Source organism: Euprymna scolopes, chromosome 21, assembly GCF_053919585.1.
Source record: "Euprymna scolopes isolate OS-2025 chromosome 21, ASM5391958v1, whole genome shotgun sequence".
Lineage (NCBI taxonomy): Eukaryota > Metazoa > Mollusca > Cephalopoda > Sepiida > Sepiolidae > Euprymna > Euprymna scolopes.
In genome coordinates this window covers 21311175-21330591 of record NC_136502.1, presented here as the reverse complement: position 1 = coordinate 21330591, position 19417 = coordinate 21311175, and the positions used below count along the sequence as shown (strand labels likewise).

The 19417-nt window shown below is 29.9% G+C and overlaps 1 protein-coding gene across 4 annotated transcripts in view; it reads right to left on the bottom strand.

The window, feature by feature from the left end:
* The window catches only part of LOC145242049 (putative protocadherin beta-18), a 108860-nt gene that overhangs the window by 16830 nt on the left and 72613 nt on the right, over window positions 1–19417 (bottom strand). For 2 of the 4 annotated variants that reach the window (XR_013862646.1, XR_013862645.1), the window contains exon 2: window positions 8160–10644. Coding sequence is in view for 2 of the 4 variants with exons in the window: in XM_080104942.1 (XP_079961068.1) it covers window positions 8170–10578 (2409 nt within the window). In the remaining 2 variants the exon portion in view is untranslated. The remainder of the gene's footprint in view (window positions 1–8159; window positions 10645–19417) is intronic. The other 2 variants (XM_080104942.1, XM_080104941.1) reach the window with 1 other exon arrangement.

The following is a 19417-nucleotide window of genomic DNA, read 5'->3' as shown; positions in this document are numbered from 1 at the left end:
CATTCTTCACGATTCATGTAATATCCTTCTTCACGATTCATGTAATATCATTCTTCACGATTCATGTAATATCATTCTTCACGATTCATGTAATATCATTCTTCACGATTCATGTAATATCATTCTTCACGATTCATGTAATATCCTTCTTCACGATTCATGTAATATCATTCTTCACGATTCATGTAATATCATTCTTCACGATGCATGTAATATCATTCTTCACGATTCATGTAATATCCTTCTTCACGATTCATGTAATATCATTCTTCACGATTCATGTAATATCATTCTTCACGATTCATGTAATATCCTTCTTCACGATTCATGTAATATCATTCTTCACGATTCATGTAATATCCTTCTTCACGATTCATGTAATATCATTCTTCACGTTTCATGTAATATCATTCTTCTCGATTCATGTAATATCATTCTTAACGATTCATGTAATATCCTTCTTCACGATTTATGTAATATCCTTCTTCACGTTTCATGTAATATCATTCTTAACGATTCATGTAATATCATTCTTAACGGTTCATGTAATATCCTTCTTCACGTTTCATGTAATATCAATCTTCACGATGCATGTAATATCATTCTTCACGATTCATGTAATATCAATCTTCACGATGCATGTAATATCATTCTTCACGATGCATGTAATATCATTCTTCACGATGCATGTAATATCATTCTTCACGATGCATGTAATATCATTCTTCACGATTCATGTAATATCATTCTTCACGATTCATGTAATATCATTCTTCACGATTCATGTAATATCATTCTTCACGATGCATGTAATATCATTCTTCATGTTTCATGTAATATCATTCTTAACGATTCATGTAATATCATTCTTCATGTTTCATGTAATATCATTCTTAACGATTCATGTAATATCATTCTTCATGTTTCATGTAATATCATTCTTCACGATTCATGTAATATCATTCTTCACGATTCATGTAATATCATTCTTCATGTTTCATGTAATATCATTCTTCACGATCATGTAATATCATTCTTAACGGTTCATATTCCTACATAGTACCCCTGCAATTTATGTCCCCGATTGTATCCCCTTACATCAAAGTGGTACTGTTTCTCTGTTTGGAGTAAAAATGTAATAAAAAGCCATTTACGTTTTCATCATGCCAAATTCTCTTCTCAAAAGGCATCATTTTATATACGTATCCAATTTTTTGTTTTACACATTTAAAAAACAAAAAACTCATCTTCACCTCCAAACAAGGCATATTGTCGTTTGAAAAGTAAGAGTTACTATTTGAAATTCGTGTCTAACAACGGACTGAGGAGGGAACTGAGCAGCAAGATGTCTGGTCGCGTTACATTTAAACTTCTGCGTATCATTGTACAGTTGGGGAAGTAGGAAACAAGGAAGGGAACTCCAAAGTCTATGAGTCTGAGGGGAGAAACTTTCAGAGTAGAAGGCTTTCTGACATCTAGGGACTTCAATAGTGAAGAGGTGGGATTTTGCTGTTTGTTGGATTAGTTGAGAGTATGTATGTCGAGGAGACACAAGTGCTATGAAAACAGACACAGGAATGCAACATTGCAGCGATGGGACAAGAATTAGAGTTTGACCGATAGCACGATAGCACGATAGCATGATACCTATTAGTTTTGAGGCTCTTTCTTTGGACCCTGTCTAAAAGAGAGATTAGTGGTGGATATACCAACCCAGATGTGGCAATAATATTCCATGTATGAATTGTGGCTTTGTAAAAATATAAGATGCTTTCTGATGTGAGTAATTTTCTAGTAGCAATATCCTTAATGTATTTGTTCCAATTCATGTAACCTGTGAATGTTAGGCCAAAGAGTTTGAAAGATGGGCTCTCAGGTAGGGTGTTATTAGTCATGGCATTGCAATTTTCATCAATGTTTTTCTAATTCTATTTCATCATTTTAGAATTAGTTAATCTTTTTGTTTTTATTTACTTTAAATGTTTTTGCTATATATATTTTTTAAAAACCAGTTATCTCTCTCATGACCAAGAATTAGTTTTAGGCTAGAGTTATTTCTCTTTTATTTATATCCTTAAATCCCATACAAACACATAGTAGAGAATCAAGACCCTGATTCTTCCTCCCAATTATTAGACACAGAACAGATAATGTTTTTATTGGTTGCATTTTCTTATTAGAAGATATGGGGAAAATACAAGTGTTTGCAGTGCATTTAGCGCATACATTCTTTGCCTCATGAAATACATGTGAAATTTTATCTGTATGGGAAGAATGCATTTAATTGTGTCATCTATATTTGCCTCTTTAATTTGTTGTCTTTATTGTAGGCAAACTATTAATAAATGAAATGTCTTCATCCCTATGAACTTTTAACTATATTTTCTGGCACATGCGTGACCACTAAAATAATACACAAATATTACACGTGATCAGATAATTAATTTAAATTCACTACTCATGTTCCTAATCTTCATAGAATAGATTATCAAATATTGGAAAATTTTATAAGAGTTATGAACCAATGCAATCCATGGCGATTCTTAGAAATACACGACTTTCTCAGAGAATAAATTTAAATTCTCTATTGATGAGAGATATGTGACGTGTTCAGTTAATTACAAATTACAGTGAATTAGAAGATAAATTTTTTCAAGCGTAAGAAAAAGCCTTAGAAAAACAAAGTTGATTAACTCAGCTAAAGTATAATAATAGCTACGTATTTTATATATATATATGTATATATATATATATATATATATATATATATATATATATATATATATATATATATACATATATATATACGAGGAATGCTCCCAAAATAATGCCTCCTATTTGTTATTTCGTCCAAATGGATCAGAGGGGATTGCAAATTACATTGTTATGGTGGTTGAACTTATGCAAGTTTCATCTCTTTGTTGCAGATATTGATGGTGTGAGACTCTAAGAAAGCAACCCCTGTCATGAATGTGCATCAGAAGCAGAGATGCGTCATTGAATTCTCCATGCAGAAAAAAATTGAACCGATCAGCATTCACTGGCGCCTGTTGAACGTTTACGAAGCCGATGCAGTTGATGTGAACACAGTTAGCAGATAGGTTCGTAGATTTTAGAGTGGCGACAGAGATATGGGTGACAAAACGTGCTTAAGACTTTTACGAACAAGGCATCAAAAGAGGTTGATAAAAGTGCTTTCAAAAATGGTGGTGATTATGAAGAAAAATAACTTATGGAGCAAAAAAAGGTCGCTCATCTTCGTAGGTCTTCAACGTTTACGTTTGGAGTTTTAAAAAAATAGGAAGACTTTTAGAACTAATCTGGTATTAACTATGATATAATCAGAGTTTCGTCACAAACATATTTGCAAACACAGTTTTATCAAACATTCACACAACACAGCTTCATCAAGGTATAAAACCAAAAACAAAAACACGACGAGTCCAATGTTTATTTAATACATAGTTAATTCTGTATTCGTCAGTCACCGATTAGGCTTTTTTATGAATGTTTAATAAATTGTGTATACCATGGACGTATAAATGTACTGAAATGGACGAAAATACTCTTTGAAAATAAATAAGATTACATTTTCTATAATATAAATCTCACCTGTCTGTTTAAATGCATGTATGTATGTATGTATGTATGTATGTCTAAAACTTTCGATAGAGGCGACGGATTTTTACGAAATCAGTATCGTTTTGAAGCTCAACCCTTCGGACGATAAATATTGAAAAATTGGCTAAAAACATTAATTCCTTCACCCTCAATTGGGCACTTCTACAAGGAGGGGTCGCTTTTTTTTCAGATATTTTTGAAAGTCATTCCCTCTTTTCGATTAATTAGCCCTAATTTAAACCTTCGCCACTTCCGATTTGGCAATGGATGCAACGGCAAAGACGTTACATATTTTTTTCACGTTTTTTTCCTCCTTCATGGTACGGGTTCCAACCTCCTGCCTAGTACCAATTTTTTTTTTTTTTTTGCTGAACACACAACTCCAAACGCCCGGGCAACGCCGCGTACACAGGCTAGTATTAATTAAGAGCTCTTCACATATTATACACTGTTGAGCTACTATCTAAACTAAATTTTAAATTAATACATATATTATTTTTTTCATGTGAGTTGATATATAATTGTTTCCACAATTAAATAAAGCCGCAGCTCACACTATCCATAAAAGCTGTAGTTATATATATATATATATATATATATATATATATATATATATATATATATATATATATATTAGTGTTGGGAAATTTAATCTGAATTGGAATCGGGAATCAGAAAAGTCGGAACTTTTAGCAGTATCAGAATCCGTATCGATATCGGAAAAATTTGTTCCTATTTTCTGATGCCAAATACGATTATTTTAATTGTGATTTTTTTATTTGATATTGTTTAAAACGACATCTTCCACAGTTGGTAGTAATAACAAAATAATAAATATTTATTTTAAATTTGAATTAAAACTAAAATCTATAGACAAACACCCACAAATGTATTTTTATGTTTGAGAAAATATCTGCACATTTAACGTGTTTTTATGGTAACTGGGGAAAATAACAATTTTATGGTTGAATATTTAAAGATTTGTAAAGAATCGGAATCGCTAATTGTATCGAGAATTTAGTATGGAATCGCTAATTGTATGGGAATCGGGAAAAATATTAGGATCATTCCCTTACTAATATATATATCTAAAAATGTATATATGCACTTAAAGAAATTCAAATAATATATATATATATATATATATATAAATATACATATATATATATATATTATTTGAATTTCTTTAAATTCATAGAGAACGTGGATTAAGAGCTCATTAATGATTATATGAATACATCTCTAAATATACTATATTATTACATCTCTAAATATAATATATTATTACATCTCTAAATATAATATATTATTACATTTCTAAATATAATATATTATTACATTTCTAAATATAATATATTATTACATCTCTAAATATAATATATTATTACATCTCTGAATATAATATATTATTACATCTCTAAATATAATAGATTATTACATTTCTAAATATAATAGATTATTACATTTCTAAATATAATATATTATTACATCTCTAAATATAATATATTATTACATCTCTAAATATAATATATTATTACATCTGTAAATATAATATATTACAGCTCTAAATATAATATATTATTACATCTCTTAATATAATATATTATTACATCTCTAAATATAATAGATTATTACATTTCTAAATATAATATATTATTACATCTCTAAATATAATATATTATTACATCTCTAAATATAATATATTATTACATCTGTAAATATAATATATTACAGCTCTAAATATAATATATTATTACATCTCTTAATATAATATATTATTACATCTCTAAATATAATATATTATTACATCTCTAAATAGAATATATTATTACATCTCTAAATAGAATATATTATTACATCTCTAAATATAATATATTATTACATCTCTAAATGTAATAGATTATTGCATTTCTAAATATAATATATTATTACATCTCTAAATATAATATATTATTACATCTCTAAATAGAATATATTATTACATCTCTAAATAGAATATATTATTACATCTCTAAATATAATATATTATTACATCTCTAAATAGAATATATTATTACATCTCTAAATAGAATATATTATTACATCTCTAAATATAATATATTATTACATCTCTAAATATAATATATTATTACATCTCTAAATATAATATATTATTACATCTCTAAATATAATATATTCTTACATCTCAAATATAATAGATTATTACATCTTTAAATAGAATATATTATTACATCTCTAAATATAATATATTATTACATCTCTAAATATAATATATTATTACATCTCTAAATATAATATATTATTACATCTCTAAATATAATAGATTATTACATCTCTAAATATAATATATTATTACATCTCTAAATATAATATATTCTTACATCTCAAATATAATAGATTATTACATCTTTAAATAGAATATATTATTACATCTCTAAATATAATATATTATTACATCTCTAAATATAATATATTATTAAATCTCTAAATATAATATATTATTACATCACTAAATAGAATATATTAATACATCTCTAAATATAATATATTATGACATTTCTAAATATAATATATTATTACATCTCTAAATAGAATATATTATTACATCTCTAAATATAATATATTATTACATCTCTAAATATAATATATTATTACATTTCTAAATATAATATATTATTACATTTCTAAATATAATATATTATTACATCTCTAAATATAATATATTATTACATCTCTGAATATAATATATTATTACATCTCTAAATATAATAGATTATTACATTTCTAAATATAATAGATTATTACATTTCTAAATATAATATATTATTACATCTCTAAATATAATATATTATTACATCTCTAAATATAATATATTATTACATCTGTAAATATAATATATTACAGCTCTAAATATAATATATTATTACATCTCTTAATATAATATATTATTACATCTCTAAATATAATAGATTATTACATTTCTAAATATAATATATTATTACATCTCTAAATATAATATATTATTACATCTCTAAATATAATATATTATTACATCTGTAAATATAATATATTACAGCTCTAAATATAATATATTATTACATCTCTTAATATAATATATTATTACATCTCTAAATATAATATATTATTACATCTCTAAATAGAATATATTATTACATCTCTAAATAGAATATATTATTACATCTCTAAATATAATATATTATTACATCTCTAAATATAATATATTATTACATCTCTAAATAGAATATATTATTACATCTCTAAATATAATATATTATTACATCTCTAAATATAATATATTATTACATCTCTAAATATAATAGATTATTGCATTTCTAAATATAATATATTATTACATCTCTAAATATAATATATTATTACATCTCTAAATATAATATATTCTTACATCTCAAATATAATAGATTATTACATCTTTAAATAGAATATATTATTACATCTCTAAATATAATATATTATTACATCTCTAAATATAATATATTATTACATCTCTAAATAGAATATATTATTACATCACTAAATAGAATATATTAATACATCTCTAAATATAATATATTATGACATTTCTAAATATAATATATTATTACATCTCTAAATAGAATATATTATTACATCTCTAAATATAATATATTATTACATCTCTAAATATAATATATTATGACATCTCTAAATATAATATATTATTACATCACTAAATAGAATATATTAATACATCTCTAAATATAATATATTATTACATCTCTAAATATAATATATTATGACATTTCTAAATATAATATATTATTACATCTCTAAATATAATATTGAGGCAATAGAGGTCTTTATTTTTTAAACATTTTTATTCATACGATCATTTTTGTCATTTGGCAAAAGTAACCAAAAATAAAAAAATGTCCGTTTGAGATGAATTTTATGAAAATATTCTACTTGACGATTTCTGACTTTCTTTTTTTGCTAACGAAACTTTTGAAATATTTCCTTGAGTTTATCAAAATTTCTGTATGCTTTGGTTGGTTGGTTGGTTGTTTTTGTTTTACGGCAGATTAACCCTTTTCAGGTTATTTAATGCCGAATCCAGTGATTTTGAAGAACAATTTTTAAATAGAGTATTTTTTTAAAGTCGGTTTTTATTTAAACCATAGTTGAGACCCTAACAGGTACTACCACTCCGGGTCAGAGTGGACCTGGGAGCAATGGCAATTAAAGGGTGGCTCCACACTACCCAAATCCCGCAAGCTTGGCCCTCAACATCGGATATAGTTTAAGGCCATACCCAGGACCTGTATGCTTTGGAATTGCAGTAAAGGTTGTATGAATCAAAATGTTTTCAAAAACTAAACTCAGAACACTATTACGCAATTCTTATATATATATATATGTGTGTGTGTGTGTGTGTGTGTGTGTGTGTGTGTGTGTGTGTGTGTGTGTGTGTGTGTGTGATTGTCTGCGTGCCACATTTGATCTCATTCACCCAAAAGTTATAAAAAGGAGTGTTGACGTACCTACACTTACCTGATGCGTTAGGTCTATCGATGACCGAGGCTTTAAGCTTGACGTCGAGCATTTCTGTCTCATGTCCATTTTGTCTCCAGGGCTCGACTCCCGCCTCGATCCAGTCAACTTCCGGGCAATGTCTGGATCTGTTGTCACAGTGACCGGGACATCTGACCAGGAAGTTCCAAAATAGGAGGGACACATTAAGTGCCGCTGTTCACTGATCCTTCGATTTGAAGGGCTCGTCTCGTCCCTGTGTACCGTGCTGGTTTTGTTGATGCATCGTAGAATACAGATGGACATGAATGCTGTAATAATGACAGATACCATTACAGCTACGAGAACAATAATTATGGCCAGGTTAAGGTGTATATTGTCATCGGTTTGAATGTATACAGCATTTAGCATTTCAGATGTCTTGTTGCTGACCGTTAGTGTCAAGAACAGCGCTGTTGTCGCAGACCGCACCGGTGTGCCACTATCTTTGACGACAAACTGCAAATCATAAGAACCAGCATCTTGTTGACTGAGGATTCGTGTGAACGTCAACAAGCCACTGTAATGGTCTATGGCGAACAGTTGCCGGTCGTTACCAGCGATTATTTCAAATTTAAGGAATGCATTTTCCCGACTGTCACCATCAGAGGCCTTCAGCATTGTAATGTTCTTTGTGTGACGTGGGTAGTAGACGACATCCATTGTGAATGGGTTGATACTTGGGAAAGTAAAATATGGAGCGTTATCATTTTCGTCTTTGACTTCAACAATAACTTTCACCGTATTGTTGAGAGAAGGGATCCCATTGTCTTTGACAAACACTTGGAACTTGTAGCTTGATTGAAACTCATGGTCCATGGATACGATGGTCGAAATTAATCCGTTATCTGTAATCTGGAAAGGGAGGAACTGCTTGCTATTGGTGAGCAAGGAATATGTGAGAATACCACCAGGCCCCAAGTCTGGGTCCGTTGCATTGATGTAACCGACTGGAATCTTTGACTTTTTGTTTTCATGGATCCAAAACTTAAATGTCTCTTTAGAAAACTGTGGCCTTACATCGTTGACATCCACAACCTGGATTGCAAACTTGCTTTCACTGTGCCGGGGCGGACTCCCTTTGTCCTGACATGTAATTGTGATATCGTGGTGGTCTTCCGTTTCGCGGTCGACAGGATGTTTAATAGTTATCTTGTACTTCTTCTTTCCTAAGCTTTGAAGTTTAAACTTGTCGTGATGCAGGTCGCACACAACATCACCATTGAGTCCAGCATCGTGGTCGATGATCTTAACATAGCCAATAAAGCTGTTGATTTTGATGTCCTCTGACACCGTCGCAGTGTTTTCTGTCGAACCTGTGACAAAGTTTACATCGATTGTTGGTGCGTTGTTCTGTTCGTTAATCACGTTTACAAAAACTTTGGCTATCGAGCTCAAAGGTGGATTCCCCCTGTCCGTGGCCTCTACATACAGCTTATAAGTCAGGTCTTGTCCCAACATGAACTGCTTGTGCAAGAATATCTCCCCACTTTCTTTGTTCAATTCAAAATGTGTCTTAACAATCTCGGACGTTTTCGAACTGAAACGATAAAGGAATTTCCCATTTTCACCGGAATCTAAATCCCTTACAGAGAGGATAGCAACCGGGGAGATTTCACTCGGCTCGTTCTTGATGGAAACGTTGTAGACCTTTTGGGAAAAAACGGGTGTGTTATCATTGATGTCCGTTACAAAGATCCGGACATGCAAGATAGTCTGCTTGGGTGGCGACCCTCCATCTTTCGCAATCACTTGGATCAGGTATGAATCTTTGACTTCCCTGTCGAGACGCTCCTCAAGGTTAATCCCGAGTTTAGACGTACCGTCGGCACTTTTTGAAACTGATAGGGTAAATGGATCATTTACGTTCTTTTTCAGTTGATAAGTTATCTGTGAATTCTCCATGCCGACATCTTTATCGACAGCATTTGGAATGGATTTGCGAATACCAATTCCGTCACCCTCGGAAAAAGATATATTTACGTGTTTGTCTGGGAATTCTGGTTGATAGTCGTTGACGTCTTTGATGACGATTTTAATTTCCAAAATTTTCATGAAGGAATCGGCCCTCTTGACAGCTACGTCCACCATTTTGATACACTCTGTATTATACGTGCACAGAGTCTCTGCGTCAAGTGTCTGTACGGTGTACATTTTTCCGGTCTTCTTCGATACACGAAACAAGTGAGAGTTGTGAGTTGTGTCATGCTGCAGCTGACTGAAGGTGATCAAGTTGTGGTCGTCACGATGGACACTGTCCAGTAAAAGTGTGTCTGCAGCAATATCACCTAGGTAGGTCCCGGGACTCTTTCCTTCTTCCACATAATATGTCAGATCGACACCAATGGAAACGTGCAGGATAGAAAGCAACACGGATATCTTCAATAACATTGTTTCACTTGTGCGCTAGAGTTGAAGGGGAATACCTGTCACTTCCACTGTATCCGAATTATCGATCTGAAAGATTATAAAAAATAATCCGTTTTATAAAAACAGAAGGGAAAAAAACCCGACAAATATTGACATATGCAAATTGTTCAGAAAATCGATAAAATAATTTAGGATTATTTTCTTACTGATGCTTTGTATTGCTCCAAGTGTTGACCATCGATGGAGGAAGTAGAAATTTTAAATATGAATTATGTGGTGTTCATGTCTGTGTACACCGTGTTTGGAAAATCGGTGAAATAACTTTAAAATTACATTCTATCTGTGTAAATAATGAACAAAAAGTCCATAAACATCTCTGTAGCAGGATTACAGATAAAATAAGCCTGGGCCTGGTGTTGCCATATATACCAATTAAATCATTTAAAAAATATCAAAACAAATATTAAAGCTGTTATTATAATCGAAAAGAGTTTTTTTTTTTTTTTTTTGATAGCCAATATTGCAATTGACATCCTGTAAACGTCGGCAGTTTTTATTTTTCGTAACGAAATACAACGGACCAAATATGAGTAAAGAAATATAAATCGAAAAGACGACGCAGATGATAAAATAAACGACAAACAAAATTAGAATAACAATGGAACGCTATTATAAAAGTAACTGACACACAAAGATAAATAGATAAACTGTTTCATATGGTTTATTATTTTTACATATAGGTTCTAGTTTTTAATATTTTTCTATTTATTTAGTAGTTTTAATATTTTTCTATTTATTTAGTAGCTTTAGTAGTTTTTCACATTTTTCCATCGGCTCCAAAATCAATAGACCAAACTTGTAATGGTTTTCCCCTGTTGATTTCGGCATAATGCTGGTCCTGTGCAGTTCTAGGAGGTATACCCTCCCAGGCTTTGTCTCCTCTCTTGGAAAAAGGGTCAGTTTATTGGTCGTCACCTTAAACGGCTCTACCAGGAAATGCCGACAAGGCTGCACAAGCATCTCTTGCAAAGTCAGAGTGCTCGTCCTTGGGAACGTTGACGTTTCAATCTCATTTTCCGATCCTTGTGTCACATTTCACAATGTGGGAGAGAAATAAATACCATCTCAAAGCTGAAGATAACACCAAGTGCATAATTCAATATTTTGTCATATATAATTTCAATCTCTTTCAATCATATGCTGCGCGTATACATGTTTATATAAAGTTTAAAGAAAATCGATGGTAAAATTTCATGATTATGTTCTATATGTTTAACAGATACTCTTTGTGTATGAATTCTTTTTTTAACAGCACTCTATTATTAGACTAATTTCTTTTGTCGCATTTTTTTCTTTTTCTGCGTGATTTTTGGTTTATGATCATCATATTCACAGGATGCCGACCAGGACTCCCTGCTGGTTATCAAAGGAGCCCATACTGATCATGACGCTTAGATCTTTCTTCTGAGCTCCACGGTTTTTATATTCTATCAGTGTCATTTTTTACATAGTTTTATTTGTATATGTGGCACCACCAGGTCAAGGTTTATTTTACTTGCAATCCTGTCACAAAGATAGTGTTTATCTTTCCCACATCTAGAAATAACTGTGTACTATTACACATCTAGAAATAACTGTGTACTATTACACATCTAGAAATAACTGCATATTATTACACATCTAGAAACAACTGTGTACTATAACACATCTAGAAACAACTGTGTACTATAACACATCTAGAAATAACTGTGTACTATTACACATCTGGAAATAACTGTGTACTATTACACATCTAGAAATAACTGTATACTATTACACATCTAGAAATAACTGTGTACTATTACACATCTAGAAATAACTGTGTACTATTACACATCTAGAAACAACTGTGTACTATAACACACAAACATTTTGCATTTTATGAGTTTACAATAAACAATGTTGATCAAGTGACCTATTATAACTCAGATCTGGAAATACTTGGTTTTTAAGTTTATAGGAACTTTTTTCATGGTTTGCACATATAGAAAATAATCCCAAAGATATGCTATTGGTTTTCCAAAAGCCATTATAAAACTAGCCAAACTACCAAAGCAAAAGTTGAAAACAGCACCCAAATTTTAACGATGAGTTCAGAAATAATAAACCAATAAATTTACAAGGTCTTTTTTTATATGTTGATATGCGAATAGGAATCATCTATTGTTATATGAAAACATAAATAACATATTGTGATATATAGACATATAGTCTTTAATAACATAAAAACATATTTTGATATATAGACATGTGGTCTTTAATAACATGAAAGCATACATACCCACAAAAAGACATACACACAAAGCCACACATACCCACAAAAAGACACACACACATACACACGTAAGTTTGATATGATTGTATATTTATTTGTAGGGGATGCACTTCTAAGCTAATAAGTAGATTGTTATGAATTCAGGTACATAACTGTTAAGTATGTGGTTCAAATATGGGCTATATTTTGTTTAATAAAATTGTATGAAAAAAGGGTGAAAAGGGGGGGGTGGACATCATTCATGCCATTTCAGATACTTCCGATTTTTGTGAAATTTTTATAATAGATATTAGACATCAATTAATAAGTTTACCATAAATTTTAATCTCTTTTGGTGAACTGAAAGGATATTTTGGAGGCATAATATCAAACAAACTTCCCATTTGAAAATTCAAATAATTCGGATTTGCATTTCATTTGATCCATAGTCATTAATCACCGATTAAGATTCCCTTAATCTCAGTTTTTCTGAAAACCACTTGAACTTTACCATTAAATTTTTGCATCTTCTAAAATCGTAATCATGTAATGGGGTTTTAAGGTGAAATATTATTATATTATGATTTTACCTTTGTAAAGAAATATGAAGTGGTGTAAAACTGTTGCTGTTCATGGAATTATATATATATATATATATATATATATATATATATATATATATATATATATATATATATATATATATGTAAATGAATAATTATTACTTTATTATAATTATCAAGCGGCTTTAATAATACTTATATCACTATCTGCGGAATTATAACTAACTCAACTAGCGTATGTGCAATGTTCACGACTTCCGTTCGTGTGAACACTCTAGATTGTCCCTGTATTCGTCTGAATTCGGTGTTTAATAGTTATTAATTCCCGTGGCAATTATTTGGTGGCCTTCAAGTAGAAGCAAATGGAGCAAAAGGTGGCTTCGTAGCTCAGTTCGAATCTCATGACCGGCAGGAATTGTTACCTACACCGATGATTGCGTAAGCATGAAACACTAGTGTCTGTAGGTATAAATGAATAATTATTATTTAATATTAATAATAATAATAATATATATATATATATATATATATATATATATATATATATATATAATTTTTGAAAAATCGTTTTTTGAAGTTTATAACTTTCACAAATAACAATTTTATTAGTTAAATTACAAGTAGGTGTTAATTTAATATTTTTTTCTAATTAATCTTCATATTAACGGTTTTATTACCCGGAAACTTGTCATAAATATATGTTCACACTTCTACTGAGCTCCTATCACGTATTGAGCTCTATTTGAGTAAATAGTTAAAATATATAGATGTGATATATTATTTTATAATATAATAATATACTAGTTGTATATACCTAGCATTGCCAAGTTGAAACATATTAGCAGACATAAGGCTTAATCGCATATTATTTAAGATGCACCGAATAGTCTAACTTATCGTTTTCCTGAAAGTGGACAACATGTTGAATTTATGTATAAAGCACACTCACTTTCGTCTATGGAAATTGAACGAAAAATAACTCTCATGGTTCAAAGGGGAAATAACTTTCGCAGCTTAAATAAAAAAATAAACTTTCGTTTTAAAAAGGCAACTTGTGTTCATCTACAATAATTGAAAATAAACGAAATATGAATTTTTAAAAACAAAAATGAAATAAATAAACCTGAAATAATATTTCTAAATAGGGAATTACAACAATTCTATCACAAAAAACAACAATTATATGGAGCTTATTATTAAGGTAGATTTTCTTTAATGTAATATGCAATGAGGTTACTTCTTTAATGTAGATTTTCTTTTGAATAAATAGTATATATAGAAATCATGCTGAAATGAAAGTGTTTAAACGTTCGTTTTCAGTGTGAAAATTATTTTTGACACAATGTCCGCAGCATATATAACAGGGTTCATTTATTTTCCGCTCCAAATAACTCAAAATATAGCCATTAAAAGCTAAATCCATGGCAACAAAAGTGAGTACACCCTTTATGAAAAGTTGTCAATATTAACAAACAACATCTCAGTATTTTGTGTGGTCACCATCATTATCCCAAACTGCCTTTATTCTCCTGGTCATGCACTGTATATTAAGTTGCTGCAAAAATGATGTCGTTATATATATATATATATATATATATATATATATATATATATATATATATATATATATACGCACAGATATAGAGGGTGACTCCAAAAAATCGGGCCCCAACTCAAATTAGGCCCCGTTTCTTGATGTTTTGTCCGAATGAAATGAAATTTTGGTCATAACTAGTTTATTATATTCAAAACATCACATCAAAACACTAAGGTCTTTGCCCTTTTTTCTCCGTTGACTGTAAAATGCGCAGAAAAACAATTGAATGTCCTTTGGGTTTTTTTTTTGTCACCCTGTATATATATATATATATATATATATATATATATATATATATATATATATATATATAAAGCTGAACGTGTGTGTGGTCACGAATAGGCTCCTATATGGTTGACTATTTTAAAAAAACTGATTACGTATAATGATAGAAGATATATCGAGGATCAGGAATGGTTATGTTTGACCTGGCAGAACGCTGGTTCATAAAAATTGTGGGGTCTGCATTCGCGCCTGGCCCCCAAAGTATGGAAATACAAAATGAAAAAAAAAACGTTTACAAGGATTTTTGATATAGATGTACATAAGAATACTTTGATAAGTATGTTTCAACTTAAATAGGGATGGTATAATAAAATTGTGGGGTCTGCGTTCGCGCCTGTACTCCATGAAAATATGGCGCAAACTTCAACAAAGACTTTTCATATCTATTTGCGTAAGTATACTTTGATAATTATGTTTCAGTTTGAAGAAATATGGTATAATAAAATTATTGGGTGTTCGTTCGCACCTGACCTACATAGAATGTAAATATGTCACAAAGTTTAACAAGGTTTTTTAAAAGGGGAGAGGGTTCACAATAACACCTTAACTTTAATCTTTATTCACGTTAGCTTTTATTTATTTTTGAGTTGATTCATATTGTGTCGAATAAATTCACCTCAAAAATTCACGTTCTTATTAAAGTGAAAAGTCGGAACTTTAGACACAAATTGTGCATAACTCTGTTTTTTTTCCTTCTCCACTTGCACGTGGAACGCTTTCGAAAATAGATAAATAGATAAATAATAAAAAATAAGAACGTTATTTGTTATCGTGTCAAAAGAAGGAATAAATCCTGCTCACGTGATTACGTGTCTTTTTAAAAATATTTATATAACCTTTTTATTTTTATTTATATATATGTTTAAGTTTTTTTTTCAGTGTACGAGAAGGAATTCAGTTGATTACAACCCTTTCTGCACATCCTTTACATTAGAATAGTACTACCCTGAATCCGACGGCGCAATACTACACCGTTTAATACTGTAAAACTGAAACGAAGCTGTTCTGCTGGAAAAGGGCGCCATTTTCTTCTTATTCATATTTATATCGATTCTTTCCTTTAAAAAACTAAAGTAATTACGTGTTTACTTTTTTAATATCCCATTTCGCTGTTTCGGGTTATTTTACTAAAGTAAGTAAAGTTTCATTATTTTTCAAAACTGTTTTTGTTTCTTTGTTTTTCGATATTTCCTTGATATTATTTAATAAGAGTGTTTAGCAGAAAAGCCAACAAACGACTACCCGAAAAAATAAATATACAAGAAATAAATGTTACCATAGTCAATAAAAGTTCAGTTCATGTTTTTTTTTTGTTTTGAAATAGTTTTTAATGCTCTTTACTTGAAATAATTTCAGCGAACCGAAATTAAAACGAAATTTGAGGCGATAACTACTTAAATAAATATTTATATAAACTAAACATGCCATAATCGAATATTCCTCAAGCACAAAATAACGGAAAACATTAAAATATGTTTATAAATATTTCTTACGTTGACGGAACTGTCTTAAATTGTTAACACTGAATGCTCAGGTGCCCTTCATTCAAATTGAAAATGGGGCTCTCCATTTCAAAGTCGCTGCCATTTTGATTTTTTTAAACCCGGTTCGTGAATTAAAAATAAAATTTTATTTTTAAAAACTACTTAAAAATACAAACCAATGAACTTTTCTACCATAAAAGTAACTTTTATTGACTATGGTAACATTTATTTCTTGTATATATATATATATATATATATATATATATATATATATATATATATATATATATATATATATATAACATTTTCTGTTTGTAAGGAAACATCATTTTGTTGGTCACTCTTAGCTACGAATGGAAACAAAGTTGATATAAAAAATATATTTTCGCGAAAATTGTCTTTACAATTTCATTATATTTTGCCTAGGGTAAAATTTTTGAGTACCAAAACTTATCTCTTTACAACCCCCTCCTTTTCATAATCTATCATACTTTCATCAATCATAGTCCATTTTCTGTAGGCTGTTTTTGAACCCAGTTAACGACGGGTACTTCTGCTAGTATATATATATATATATATATATATATATATATATATAGTTGAACGTCAAAAAATATTATTTTCGCACCAACCTAATATATTTAATGTAATAATATTTCTATATTTTTAATGTTTAAAGGTCATATGATTGAATGGATTCATATGTAGCTTTATGCATACACTTTTGCGTTATTGGTTTTTATGTTGTTGTTTTTTTACACTTGCTTTGTATTTTACATTATGTATTAGACATTAATTCTTGAATGGACAATTGATTTTGATTTTACAATTACACATACATACAATCCCTTTTTCGCTCTCTTTATAATCAATAAGCATTCTTCATGCCTTTGATCAAATAACGAGAAGGATTATGCGTCAACTTGATAACAATATTAAAAAAGGGCGACCGACAGAAGATGTTTGTTTTTAATAAAAGATGTTTACATATACATGCATATGTGTGTGTGTGTGTGTGTGTGTGTGTGTGTGTGTGTGTGTGTAATATTCTTTTCTCTATTAATCTCCTAATCACATCACTTATGCTTCACAGATGTAAGAGACAGAGGAAGAGTGCAACACTTTCCCCATGAATTAATAAACCTAATCAAGTGGTGGCAACAATTGATTAGAAGAAAAGAAAACAGTTGGAAAACAGAGAGAAAGAGAGGGAGATGAAAAGAGAGAGAGGAGGAGGAGGAGAAGAAAGAGGAGGGGGAGGAGGTAGAAATAAGATGAAGAGAAGGTAAAAAAGAAGAGAGGGAGGGGGAAAAAATAATCGCAGGAAATGATCACAGAGAGATAAGTGGACAGTCAACACCGGACCCTCTTTTCTGTGTTGCCTCACCCCTCTCCCCCAAGCGTTCATCAATAAACGAAGATAATCAAATAATAATCACATTGGCGGGAAGGAGGAGAAGGGGGTGGGGAGTATAGAGCCAACTTCTAATACAAAACATTATATCAAAACCTTCCAATCTTTCAATCTTTTTTGTATGTAAAAGTAAGTTTTTTTGTTTGTTTTGTTTGGTTTTTGTTTTTTTGTGTGTGTGTGCACGGGAAACAATTTTCGCTGATTATTTCGAATGACCCACGGCGTCACAATTAAATAAGCGACTCTCTCAGCTTTTTTTTTTTCTAATTTGTAATTAACTCATGTATGAATGGTCGAATGTATTATTTATTTTGACATTTATTATGAGACATTATCATTTGAATAATAAAAAAAATCTCTTAAATAAACAAATAAATAATAGACTATTGAATACGGCCATGCTGTAAGGAAATTAACATAAAAAATTTGATCAATCAGATGTGGCCTTACAAATGATACTGATGCAGACAGTCAACCTTAATGTAATAGAGATTTCGTTTTTTTTTAACCAAAACTCATAAACTCTATCTCAACTATTATATAAAAGTCACTTTGTGTGTGTGTGTGTGTGTGTGTGTGTGTGTGTGTGAGAGAGAGAGAAAGAGAGAGAGAGAGAGAGAGTTCCCTATAGGTTCCGAAACGACTGAGCCTATCTTTTGCAAATTTCACACAAAGCTAATTTATATGTCTGGCAGTGTTCTTAGATATGTTTTGTAATGAAATTCATTCGATAAATATCGAAAATCGAAAAAATCCGAACTTAAAAAATAGTGTTTCTCTCTTATAGATACAAAAGAAACATTTTTATAGGGCAATATTTTACGTTACACCGGCCATGGGAAATCATAAAACCTCAGCAAATCACTTCTTCTCATAAAAACCCCCCAGATTTATTGTAATCTGGAGTTATAGCTATGTGGCAGAGCATTTGATTACAGATTGAATATAATTATTTGCTAATATTTTCTCCTCTGAAGAGATGGTTGACATCGAAATCCTATAGGATAAGGAGTTATAATATTTCAAATGTATTCTTTGTCTTACATAGAATAATAAAAATCTTTTGATCTGAAACTCCAACATTTCACGTCATAAATTTTTAACTCCATTGAGTTACTAAAATTTGATATATATATATATATATATATATATATATATATATATATATATATATATATATATATATATATGACTACTTAATTTACTCACATAAAATTTATATAC